The sequence below is a fragment of the Dysidea avara genome, chromosome 1 (genome assembly GCF_963678975.1).
Source record: "Dysidea avara chromosome 1, odDysAvar1.4, whole genome shotgun sequence".
NCBI lineage: Eukaryota > Metazoa > Porifera > Demospongiae > Dictyoceratida > Dysideidae > Dysidea > Dysidea avara.
The window spans coordinates 24,611,280-24,624,610 of record NC_089272.1 but is presented as its reverse complement, the minus strand read 5'-3'; the positions used below and the strand labels follow the sequence as shown (position 1 = coordinate 24,624,610).

At 36.1% G+C, this 13,331-nt stretch overlaps 1 protein-coding gene across 1 annotated transcript in view; it reads left to right on the top strand.

Annotated features, from left to right (window-relative positions):
• The first annotated feature begins 4,538 nt into the window (after positions 1–4,538).
• LOC136237791 (uncharacterized) overlaps positions 4,539–13,331 on the top strand; it is a 28,205-nt gene continuing 19,412 nt past the window's right edge. The window contains exons 1-2 of the mRNA XM_066028026.1: positions 4,539–4,647; positions 5,044–5,421. Of these exons, the coding sequence (XP_065884098.1) occupies positions 4,539–4,647; positions 5,044–5,421 (487 nt within the window). The remainder of the gene's footprint in view (positions 4,648–5,043; positions 5,422–13,331) is intronic.

Below are 13,331 nucleotides of genomic sequence, written 5' to 3'. Positions count from 1 at the left end.
TTATTAGCATTAACATCATTGTAGGCATTTCTTGGCTGCCACCTTTGATTTCACAATTTTTTCACCCAAGTTTTTTGAAGGCCACACCCTTTTAATACAGCTTGATTGTTTTTGCTTATTATTACTGCTTAATTTACAGTGACCAGCACTGAAGGTCTGACAGCAACTAGTACTGCATTTTGCACTTGCTTGGTTTAAGATTTAAGATTAGATACTGGGCAGTCAACTCAGCTGGTTGGCCCAGGGGGTGAAAATGCCCAAAAGGTACAATCACATGCATACATCCTATTAAATTAATAATTACAATAATTAAGATTAGTAAATTCGTCTATGTCTCTTGATTCAATCACATTAATTGGTAAATTGTTCCAATCTTTAATTGTTCTAGGATAGTGGTTTTTACTTTGTAACTCTAGTTACAGTATTATTACAGTTTTTCAAAAGCATTGCTGTGATAATTACTTTGTAATAATATATGCACACCAATTTCCATTTTTTCCCATGCAATTTACCCTGTAGCCATGATATAGAATTGATCTTTTTTGCAAAGAAATGTCCATCTTAATGTGAACGTTTATCAGATTCATAGCAAACTAATTCACTTTTATTTGCCCTACGGTTGCACCAAATTTCAAGGCAATCTAGTTGCATATTTCAATTTTATATTGCAAAATCTGCAAAAAAAAGAATATTGGCCTCCATAAAGTCCTTAAGAATAATAATAAAATAAAGACAAACATTGAAACTTTGGCTACCCATATCTCAGGAGTGAACTTGATCAAATTTGGTTTGTAGTCTCTAATACCTGGTAAACAGTTAATGGTACTTTGGAGAAGGAACTCTGGGGTTACACATGTGTGAAAATGGTAGTTTTTTCTTCCTGTCATAATACATATGTGTGTCAGCTTTCTTGGATGTATGACACAATACCATGTAGCTATAAACAGCTATCATGGTGTTGTTTGCTGAAAATGTAATATTTAAGTCATGCCAAATGATAGTACTACCATACCTATAAAATTATGTGACCAAATTTTGGAAAATCATTCATATGACACCTAAAATAATACATGATAAAAAAATAAGCTTTATGGTGTAAATTCACTTATTAATGATTTTAATCAATTCTCAATTTCTTGAAATACAAAAAAGTTTTTGAAATATTTTAAAACTGGACCCTGCACTAAACAACATCACCCTAAACATTAAAATTATTTCATGAGTGATAGTAGTGTAAACAATCAATTACTGATACTCTTAATACCACGGAACGTACCTTCCACTTCAATTATTCCTCAGGTACAAATTTTGGCAGAAGTATTCCTCTAAATACAGGTGTTCCCTAAGTTTGATGTCAATAGCTGCCTTCCCTGACCAGTAACAGGTGAAAAGGTGAGGAATCAAAATAACCAGTTACCAGAGCCATAACTCAATTACCGGAACTCACATACGCTTGTGTATTTCAATTACCGGAGCAATATCTAACCACCAACCAAAAGGACATTCCTAAAGCCATCAAAATTTATACAAATTTATGTTTACATTTTATACATCATTTTATTGTAAGAATTACGATTTTTTTTTGTAAAAATGTATACATAAATTGCTTGATAATTAAACACACAATGATTATTTAACAGTTCTACAGTAATAAATAGTGGAACAACCAGCTCCCAACCAATTCTAGATGTTTCACTTTACACTGTTCTTGATCTCTTGGTTTTTAGATGTTTTGTAGGGATAGCATGGCAGTATGCTTCACTTCCAGTCATGAAGATGAATACCTATGTTTCTTAGCAGTTGGCCAAATGCATGGTAGTACACTATTCTGGACTATATTCTCACCAACCTCTGCCTTCACCACAGCCACCATGTCATCTTTGGGCATGTCAGTTCAATTCCCATGTTCGGTAGTTGCTGTATCATGTTTATTTGTAGTCCTGGCCTTTTTATTGTTTGGTGACTAACATCGAAGCAGAAATCAATAGTACTCTCTCAAAGTGACAGAGAACAAATGCCATTGATGGTGCAGGGTGAACTCACATCCAAACACAGCCCCAAACCTACAGTACAGAAGTCATAAAAACTGTAAACCTTTGTCCATTCCTTTATCAGTAGAATTATAACCCTCAACAAACATGAAACAGTCTTTGTCAACCATTCCACTTCTTTGTACAATGGAATTCCACCGTTTTTATTAGTAAAACGCCCATCCGATAATTGAAACATAAGTTTTCAGTAATTGAGTCAATCCGATAATGAATGCTTATGCTATAGGTGATTTTCCAAAATTTGGTCACTTATGTACTGACTGGATCTGAAAAAACTGGACACGATCATGCAACAGTATAAAGCATTGAATACAAACACGGGTAAAATCTCCATAAGTTTTTTGAATGTTTTCTTCTTAGTGAAGAAAAGACTAACAATAAAAACCAGGATATCATCTTATTTGCCTACTTAGGAAGAGCTCAAAAATCTTTGTTTTGTGAGACTCAAGGATGTTGAAGGTATAGGCCTGCATTTGTTTTCGTCACGTTGAAATGATAGTATACAATCGATCTTTCTTCACTAATTTCACCTTTTTGTGTAGTGACGAAAGGTTATACAATTAGGAAAAACTTACCCAGTAATTGATTTCCCTACTCATGGTGAACACGATAGTGCAAATTGTAATTCTGTGTGTTGTTCTGCTCATAAGTTTAAATCATTTTGGTAAGCACCTGCAATTTATTTTCCTTATATACTAGCAGTGCAAATTGATCTTTTTATTGTTACTAGTTTTTATGCTGTAATTATCTCCCCCAAGTTATTGGCATATGAGGTGGAAACTTGCAGAGCTTGCACTTGGTTAAGTAGATTATAAATATTTAATAAACAAGAATTCGAATAATGCACAATTATATCAGGTTTTTGCAGATCTAGTTACATAATTATATACAAAATCTTTTAAGTCAAAATAAAAGTTACACACACACACGCACGTGCATGCACACACACACGCGCACACACGCGCACACACCATATCACCTTATCAGCCTGTCTTTTGACAATAGCAGGGTCCTGGAAGAACTGGACCAGGCACAATCTCAGCTCACACATGCACAAACATACACACGCATGCACACATAAATATATGTGCCTTTTTGCAAATTGTTGACAATTTTCTAAACTTTTTACAATTTAATGCTGCTCATTTTAATTTTCCCAAAACTTAGGTCATTTTCAGAATCTTGATACTTGACGTTGTCATATGATAAAATAATAAATTGAGCAACACAGCAATGTGATGTATATTTAAAGACCAGTAGCTATTTATACAAAGTAAGTAAATTACAAGTACACAATAAAATGAGCCAGGGGCAGTGGAGCAGGCCAAAGGGTGAGGGGTCCAGGCCAGCTGTAAGGTGAAGACCACAAAAAAAGGTCACTGCCTGCTGACAATAGCTGCTCTCCACCATATCTCTTTATTTATAACTACACATACGTAGCTAAGTAGCTAGCTACACTACTTCTCTGAATACTGTGACTGCTCTATTAGAGTATCCAGATCCTGACTGTTCTATTAGAGTATCTCGATCTTTTCTTGCAAACAGTGTCCCATATAAGTGGGGGAGCCATGGCCCTCCTCTCCCCCCCCCATCTCCACCGCCTATGAAATGAGCAATTTTCAACTAGAGTATGGACCATAGCACATCGATAAATAGTACTGAAACAAGCTGGAGTAGTGCACGGTATTAAATCACAGTAAAACAATAAGAAGTGTTATAGATATAACACTTCTTATTGTTTTACTGTGATTTAATACCGGTAAAACAATAAGAAGTGTTATAGATATAACACTTCTTATTGTTTTACTGTGATTTAATACCGTGCATCAGTACTATTTATCGATGTGCCATGGTCCTTACTCTAGTTGAAATTTCTGGTGTACTTGTTTGTTAACCATAAAATTATTATGACTGGTGAACCCACGCATAGCACTGGAGACATGTCTATTATGCCAGAATAATTTTGGGAATAATAGGTAGTTGAAAGAATTGGGAATAATTGGATGAGTTCTAGCAATAATTAGCACAAAATTACAAGTCTTTCTTGTAGTCTGGTGCAAAAATCTTTTGGATACAACACTGAAACAGTGCAAGCATAAAAATGATTGAAAAGATCAAGATGCTCTAATAGAGCAGTCACCTAAACTCTAATAGAACAGTCAATATTGAGTCCATAATTCTAATTATAGCAGTTACTTATGTAAAACTCTAACTAATATGCTTCTTTTTGTACAAATTCCAAGAATAATTTTGGGAATAAATAGGTATCTTTAAAAAGAATTGCCAGAAAAAATAATTGGAAGCCCATAGCGCATAATAGACTTCTGCCTACATACTGCACCAAAAGAAAGAAATGGTGTCGTGTGCCCCAGCTATCAAGTATCATCTGAAAAGTGAAGTATCCATTATGCTTCGTTGTCAGCTATGTTCAACCCGTTACACAGCAGGAACTATTCGAAAAACACCTCTGCAATCAAAGTAGCCACTATGAAAAACACGGACAGTTTCCATTATGAAGGAAAGCCGTCACATGCTAATGCTAAATCGACACTTTTCACTGTCAGCAAAGATGAATGGAACACAAAGGAGTACACTGGTAAGTGCATGAAAAATGCATTGTACATACTGTAGTATGCTAAAAGGCACCTCTTGGGCCGAAGTGACATTGAACAGTGAAAAATCAAGTCCATAGCCTTAGCTGTTATCAAGTTACACTTGTGTAAAGGCATCAGTCAGTTGGTTAGTCAGTCAGTCAGTAGAAAAGTCTGTTTAATAATTTTTTTTTTCAAATTCCATAGCAACTTGTTAAAGCGTTTCGGGTCGATCTGAAGACATGTTTGGGCTTAGTTTTACCTAACCAATACTGCTTTATTGCCATCAGAGAAAAATGAGGCTGATTTTGGGTGATGTTTTTTCATAGGCCACACCCACACCTTTGTTCCCTACTATTATGATTAGTGTGACTTTTACTGTACTTTCCTTCATTATACAGGTTTATTGATTGCTAAAGGTCCTGTTAATGTTACAGAATGTCTTAATGATGGCACGCAACCCTTAGCTATACAAATCCCTTGTGGTTTTACTGGAGCTCCTGCTAACACTACAATACCAAACTGGAGGATTGTTACTAGAGCTGAGGATGGTTCTGTTATCAGCAATGTAACTAGAAATACAACTGATATCAACAATAATTATAGTGATAACTTATACTGGGTACCTGATTGGACCAATAAAGTGAACAAAAGTATTAATAGTTTTTTGTCAATTGGTCCAGTGGATATAACTCTCAACCAGTCATCTTATCAATGTAGTTTCCAATTAGATGATCATACCACCATTAAGAGCAAAGTGGGAACTATTACACTATTTGGTAAGTACTGTATGTGTATCCATCCACACAAAAACAGCCAAGCTGTGAAAAAATGGTGTGGCCTTAAAAAATCTGGGTGAAAAAAAAGTTGTGAAATCAAAGGTGGCAGCCAAGAAATGGCTGCAATGATGTTAATGCTAATAAATTTTAACAATGTACACAACCATTATTAAAATTTTTAGCATTAACATCATTGCAGCCATTTCTTGGCTGCCACCTTTGATTTCACAACTTTTTCACCCAGACTTTTTAAGGCCACACCATTTTTTCACGGCTTGGCTGTTTTTGTGTGGATTTCACTTCTTTTTGTACTTTATAAGGCCCCAAAACCAGCCTATGGCTGACTTTGAGGTTTGTATTTACTCACATTTCTTCTTTTCTATGTAGATACAATGATGATTATTGAAGACAGACTTATAAATGTATTTCATTGCATGATTTAATTCAATATTTGATAATATTATTGTAATACTCTAATAGAGTGCACATTTTTGAGGACTTCTAATAGAACATACATACATAGCATGCTCTAGAACAATCTAATACTTCTATTGGCAGATCTATGAAATTACAAATGTTTGATTATAAGCAGATTTTAACTAGAAAATTCATTTATAAAGCAGAAATTAAATGAGATGATCAGCCAAGGTAGCAATGGTTAAGGATGCAGGTGTTAGGTATGGATGGAGGTCCCTGGTTCAAACTTTGGTATGTTTTTTCTGCCTTTTTTGCACACCTTTTTTACCCCACGGTGACTGCTCTATTAAAGTGTCTTGATCCCACGATTTTACACTTGCTTGATTTTGCTTTATAACTTTGTCACTATAACTCTATTGCTATTCAAACTATCAAAAGGCACTGCTACAATGATCAGCCTATCTACACAGCAATTTTCAAATTATTTCTATTCTCGGTTTACCCTGTAGCCGTGACAGAAGTTTTATCTTTTTTTACATGAATAAATGCTTATAACTCCTTGAATATTCCTCAGATTCACAACAAACTTGGTACGTGAATCCACCGTTACACACTCTTCATTTGTGCCAAAGATCGAGGCAAATGAGGTGCATGTTTGCATTTTATAGCAATTTTGCAAAGTGTGTGCGAAAAGAAATCAAAGTCTCCATACGGCATAAGAAAAGAACAAAGAAATTAAAATGAAACTTTGAACGCCCATATCTCGCAAATGGCGGTTGCGAATTTAATCACATTTTCTGTGTGGCGTACCTTACCTGGGGGACAGTTATAATGCAAAAATGGTGTGCTTTGGACACGGGGCCATGGAGCTACGCACGCATGAAAAAGCTGTTTTCTTTCTTCCTATTAATATACTCATGGTGTGGTCACTGGCTTTCTTGGCCGCATGACACACTACTGTGTGTCTTGATATAGCCTTTTGAATTGTGAATAATAGTGGCAGTTGTGCTGATGTGCCATGCTCTAGTATGTGCAGTGAAAATTGCGGACATAAGATGGATCTACTGCAGCACTGCCTGGGTATTGGTATTTTTTTTAAAGTTCAATTTTGGTACCTTTGTAAGGGTTTTCTAAGTATTTGACATTAGATACATAAAGACTTTTCCATGGAGCTGTGCACAAGCACAGGTCAGTTAAAGAATTCAAAAAAATAGCTTACAGTCAGTTTTAATGTAATGTTTGCTAGCTTCTATATCATTCATGCTGTAAAATTAATCTAGTGAAATAAGCTGCAGTTAACACCCACCTCCATTATACTTTGGTAATCCCTGTACTTGCCGGTATCATGAGCAGGTTGCCTTACAATCTGGTGGTTTGGTAGGTGTACAAGACCTCGACCACTGCATGGAAAGCTAGTAAAATTGTAAATATTGCAGCCTAAGTGCAAACTTTGTTGCTATGCTTGGGTGCAAGAAAGAAATTGGAGAGTAGAGAAGTTTCTCACCCACAATTTCCTAGATGCCTAACCTACCATACACACAGAAATTTTCACGACAAGTAACATTATCACGGATTTTGCGGTTAACACAGCAACCGTGTAAAATACAATATGTGAAAATTTAATAATTTTGACAATGACCAGTACTTTAACCATCAGGAGATAGAATCCGCAGTTGGAGAGACAATGAATTGTACAGAAATGCCTTCATGGGAGTGCTTCAAGATGAGACATAGCTGGTGCTTGAGTTCCATTTCAGTCACACTGCTTGGCAACACACTGGTTTAAAGTTATGAGTTATATCCATCCCATAGTCAAGTGTAACATGAGCTTGAATACAAAACAACTTGGCAACCACAAAAACTACAATGAATTTGTGGTACGTAGTCTGTAGCATTGAACCATGAGCATTGAACCATGAAAATCTTGTTTTGATTTGCAACCGTGAAAATTTCATACTGCAAAATTTTCTGCTCATACGGTAATTGAGTGCACTGATAATCCTAAGTGATGTCCCATACTGTTCCATTCCCTTCTAGAAGAGGATGGAGGTGCTGTGATAAGCAGTGACAGTGTGCGATAGTAAAACCACTGCAACCCTGCATGATGCATTGCCATGCAGTGCTAGTATATAGCAGTGGCAGAAAGGTATTAATTTTGTGACCATCTCAGCAAAAACCCTAATTGTTTGCACAAGCTTGCGTTTTGAGAAAAACAAAATTCTAAAAAATTCGTAAAATTATTCATGCTACAAAGTTAATATGCATGTTTTTATTGGGCCATTGCTCAAATTGAAACTATATACCATCTTATTTGCCTGCTCATGTAGATTTCAAAAATCTTCAGTAGCGCCAACGGTATGTGTGCCATGTGATTTTTTTATGATGCAGTAAACGTATGCAACATCATCACCATTGTATTCTTCAACTCAATGCCTTCATATCCATATGCATAAGCAATTACAAGGATAAAACTATACCTTGGTCAATTTGTTAATTCATGGTGACAAATTCCAGCATTACAGACTAACAAAAATGGAAGTTATGGCTGCAAATGTAAGCGCTTGTATTTTATTTTCAGTGTAGTCTCTGTACAGATCGATTTCCCTATATGTCCAGCACAACAATTCCAATACTACTCACCACAATAGGCTGTGATCCATTCCTTGGACACTACATGCTAAGAAAATAAAAAAAATGTAAGTTGTGTGAACAAGGTGGGTTTTTGCTGAGACTGTATTGTTCGATTGTAAAAAAGACACACAAGGATATTTCTACTGTTCATGAACAGGTGAATTACGATTATACATTTAATTAGTTTCAGTCTTGTTTCTAATCATTATTTAATAAAGTAATTTAAATGTGCATAAAATTAAATTTTTTTTTTCAGCATGTACTTCACGCAGTATTATATATCGAAAACAAAATTACGTAAACTAGTCAGATTTTCACTCAGAGGGCCACAATTAGCTTTCTTAGGAGTTATAGTGAGCAGCAGGCTAATCATGATCACATATCAAAAGGTAATGATTGAGATACTCTAATATACATATTAGTCATACTCTTAGAGTAACAAAACATTCAGCAAAATTAGCTTAAAATAAAAAGAACGTTGAGCAATAGCTGGCTTTGGGACTTACTGTATGTAAGACCTATACCTGTAAGTGAAATGGACTTTGAGGCATGCATGCACATCTAGATTTAACCACCCAGCTGTAAGAAGGATACGACTAGTTTCAAGCAGCCATTTCTTGGTGATAACATTTTTGTAGTTTGACTATCCAGATAGAATCATACAGTACTGTACAGCGGGTTTTTATTGTGAGGACTTTAATCTTGCATTTTGGGCACTTCGCAATATTAAAATTCGTGACATATTTTATCACGTGGAATTTTTGTTTATCGTGAGGTTATTAGTGTCTGTAAAATTGTTGTGTTGGAACAAACCAGGTGCTCACTTATGTATATAACAGCTTGCTGATCGTTTATTACAGCTTGATCAGTTGCTCGTTCCCCTACGCAACACGTGTTTCTTCATCAAATATCGCTGAACACAGCTACCCTACCCATTTCCTAGCAAACCTCAGGCGCCTGCATCAATTCATCGTGGATACAAGCATAGATACAAAGAAACACGGCTAACATGACAAATTTCATTGCCTTCCATCTTGTATATGCTAACACTTATTACGAGTAATAAATTTTCACGAGGAATTTAATGTTGCGAATTTGTCACCTCGCGAAATTAAATGTCACATGATTTAATTTTCACAAGTAAATTTGAGGAAAATCTGCTATACGGTATACTGTAGTTCTGTATATAATTTAGGGACTCGGCTTTTACAGCCAAAAATATCACCCTAAAACCAGCATCAATTTCCCTTCATGATACGTAGCTTGGAAGCATTGGTAAGAGCCCAAAAATGTCTTCAGACCAACCCCACACTCTTATGGAATTTAAAAATGTTTTATTTAACAGAATTGATTGATTAACTAACTAACTAACTAGCTAACCTCCAGCCAAGCATAACTCGACAACTACAGGCTTGATTTCTTCACTGTTTGATGTCTTTTCATCCTGAGATGTGCCTTTTCACCAACCACAGTACATACAATACATGCATTATGGACTTGCCTTTGTCCTCCTTTGTGTTCCAGTTCTTTTCACTGACAACACAAGGTTCAATTCGTGATAGTGCAATGTGGCTTCCCTGTGGCTGAGTTGGCTATTCTGCATTTTCTGTAGTAACTGGGCTGACTGCAGGGACACTTCTTGTACTGTTCTTCATTTGTAATGCTGTGTAATGGGTGGGGCATTGCTGAAAAATGTAATAGCCACCTCTCTTTTCGTTACGTAACTGATTGTTGGGGCGCACATTCTAATGCATTACTTTTATGGCATTCCTGGTGCCATTCTTTCTTTTAATGCGGTATGCACTGGTTCATTTGTTATAATTATGTTATAAAAAGTAAACAACCAGTTGAAGGAAAAATTAGGATGGATTAGGAATCAACAACAACAAAAAGTTGTGATAAAAGGGAATTAACTAGCTAAAAGTGGTGAAACAAGGAAGGTTGCCTATACCTGCAGATATACCACCTTTAGGTAGTTAACATGTTGGTTGCTGGGATTCACCCCTGGGAATAGTGGCAACCGCCACCATTTATTGAGGATTAAATTGCACATATGTACTCATATATATACATTTATTTACCTAGCTATCCACCCTTCCACCACACCAAGCTCTACATTGCCTACTCTTTTTCCTAATGCTAATCACATAACATTTTTCCACAAAGCCAGTAGTGTACTGTACGTGACAATACACAAGTTCAACAATCATGCAACAAGAACACAATGACACCATAATAGCAAATGAGATTATATGTACATGAGATCGTGCATGACATGACAATATATAGATCATAATATGATATAGAGATGAGTTTGGATGAAAAACGGGGAACTGAGGAAATCATAGGGTGGGCGGTAAGTTCTTCCATAAATAGGGTAGATGAATGAACCTAGCGTTTGCAAGTGATGATAGCAAACTGCTAAGACAGGTCAAATCACAGCAATTGATCACTAGCAACCAAAATGACAGACAAAGCTATGTCATGAACATTAATATTGGCATCAATTGATAAAGCATTACGTTACATAACTAGCATCCAGTGTTGGGCAAGTTACTTTGTAAAAGTAACTAGTTACATATTACATATTACTTGCAACTGAACTATTTAGTTACAGTTACATATTACCCATAAAATAAAGTAACTATAATAATATTACATATTATATTACTTTGTGTCCACAGCCTTAAGCTGTCACGTGTGAAACTACCACTTTATCACGTGACATGATTGTGTTGTTGGACAATGTGCAAATCTTGGCTATAAGTAAGAAGCTGGTGAATAAGCTTCATTCAGTAGGCTTCGTTACTTTGTTGTGGCTAGGCGTTACTCAGAGGCAAACCAACGACATTAGTAACTTCGTTACTTGTAGTAATAATATTATGTAATATTAGGCTCGTTACAGTAATTATATTACTTAGGTAACGCATTACATTTGTAAGTGAAGTAACTTGAGTTATATTACCTGTTTTTATAGCGTATTTCGTTATATTACTTTGTTACCACAAAAGTAATAATATTACGTAGCGCGTTACTTATGTAACGCGTTACTCCCAACACTGCTAGCATCTAATTAACCCAAATTGCCCAGTTGCCCGAACTTACTGTATTCCACATATAAAAAATTATGATAGTACACAGACAGTAATATAATTGTATATAGCTAGTTATAATAACCACACATAGCACAAGTATGCATGAAGCATATGACACATCCCGATGGTATATAGAAAATTACGACAATACCAAATGAGCATACAACTAAGTGAGCCTATATGTGTATCGATAGCGGTAAGCATCTTACTAAGCAGAGTTGTTGCATGACCAGCAGGGACTAATGCCTGAGAACCTATGAGTACCAAGGAGTGTGCAAATATAGTACAAGTATAAAGGAGTGTGTAAATATAGCATGAATGCATGCACACAGTAGGTCTGCCAATTGATTGTTTGTAAGTGTCAGCTACCCGTATGCAGCAACAAATGTACACACGCATTTTAGTGAGCATTAAATGAGTCCGCAAATATTGCTATGCACTGTATGCAGCATTTTTTTGTGCAAGCATGTAAGCAGAACATAAATGTAAAAGCCCATAAGCAGCAGCAACAGTTGTATTCAAAGTTTGAATACAGCCAAGTACTATACATACAGATATTGGTAAGCACGAGTAAACTTGCAATTAGAGCTAAAGAGGTTACATATGTAGTATATAAGCCTGCAATGATTTTAGGCATTGGTTATCATTGATCTCATGAACTTGCATAGATATGTAGCAGTTTATATTGTATGTAGATGCTTTCAAGTTTAAAGTACAAGAATACTCTTGTGCACATAAAAACACTATGCACTGACAAAGGCAATGAGGACTGGAGGTATGTACCCCCAAAACAAGCTGGTAAATATTTAAAGATAGGTTGCAGAGGGCATGGAAGGCTTGTAAAGAGCCCTAGACAATGACACCTATCCTACCATTAAACCAGGGAAACACTATAGCAAGATATTATTATATGTATATGGAGAGGGGATGTGCAACCTTGGTATGGATATGCACACCCAGCCTCCTACTTGCATGCAGCCACCAATGAACATACATATGCCTGAGTATGGAGCATGCCTGCAAAAAGCAACAGCCATTGAGCTATATAGGTATGCAACGGTTGGTGCATATTGGAGATATTACAAGTTACATTAGCAACCAAACGAAATATTTAATTGCATAAGAATGTAGATGGGTTGCAGAGGCATGGAAAGCTTGTAAAGGGCTCTAGACAATGACACCTATCCTACCGTTAAACCAGGGAAACACTATATTAAGGTATTATAAACATGGAGAAGGGATGTGCAACCTTGGTATAGATATGCACACCTCCTAACTGCATGTAGCCACCAATGGACATGCATATGCACAGGCATGGAGCAGGCCAGCAGAGAGTAACAGCCCATTGAGCTATAGGTATGCAACAGTTAGTGTATACTGGAGATATTACAAGTTACATAAGTAACCAAAGGAAAGTAAGTTAATACTGAGCAGAAAAAAAATTAACCATAACCAGTTAGTTCCAAGTATATGTGTACAAATAAGCATGAAACTTTAGTGGTTAATATTGTACCTGTGCAGTACTTATTAGCATATGCTAGGATGAGCAAGCAACTGAAGGAGAAATGAAGCATACAAGATGGTGTGGAAAATTGCCTTACTTACATTTACACAGCTGAAGTGCAGCGGCCACATATGCATGTTCAACGACAGAAAGTTACTGCAATGTAACTAACTGGTGGCAAATTTCACATAAGCAAAGGTGGAAACGGAATAACCCAAGTATGTCTAAGAGCTGCCATGCTAAGGAGATAGTAGTATTACTAA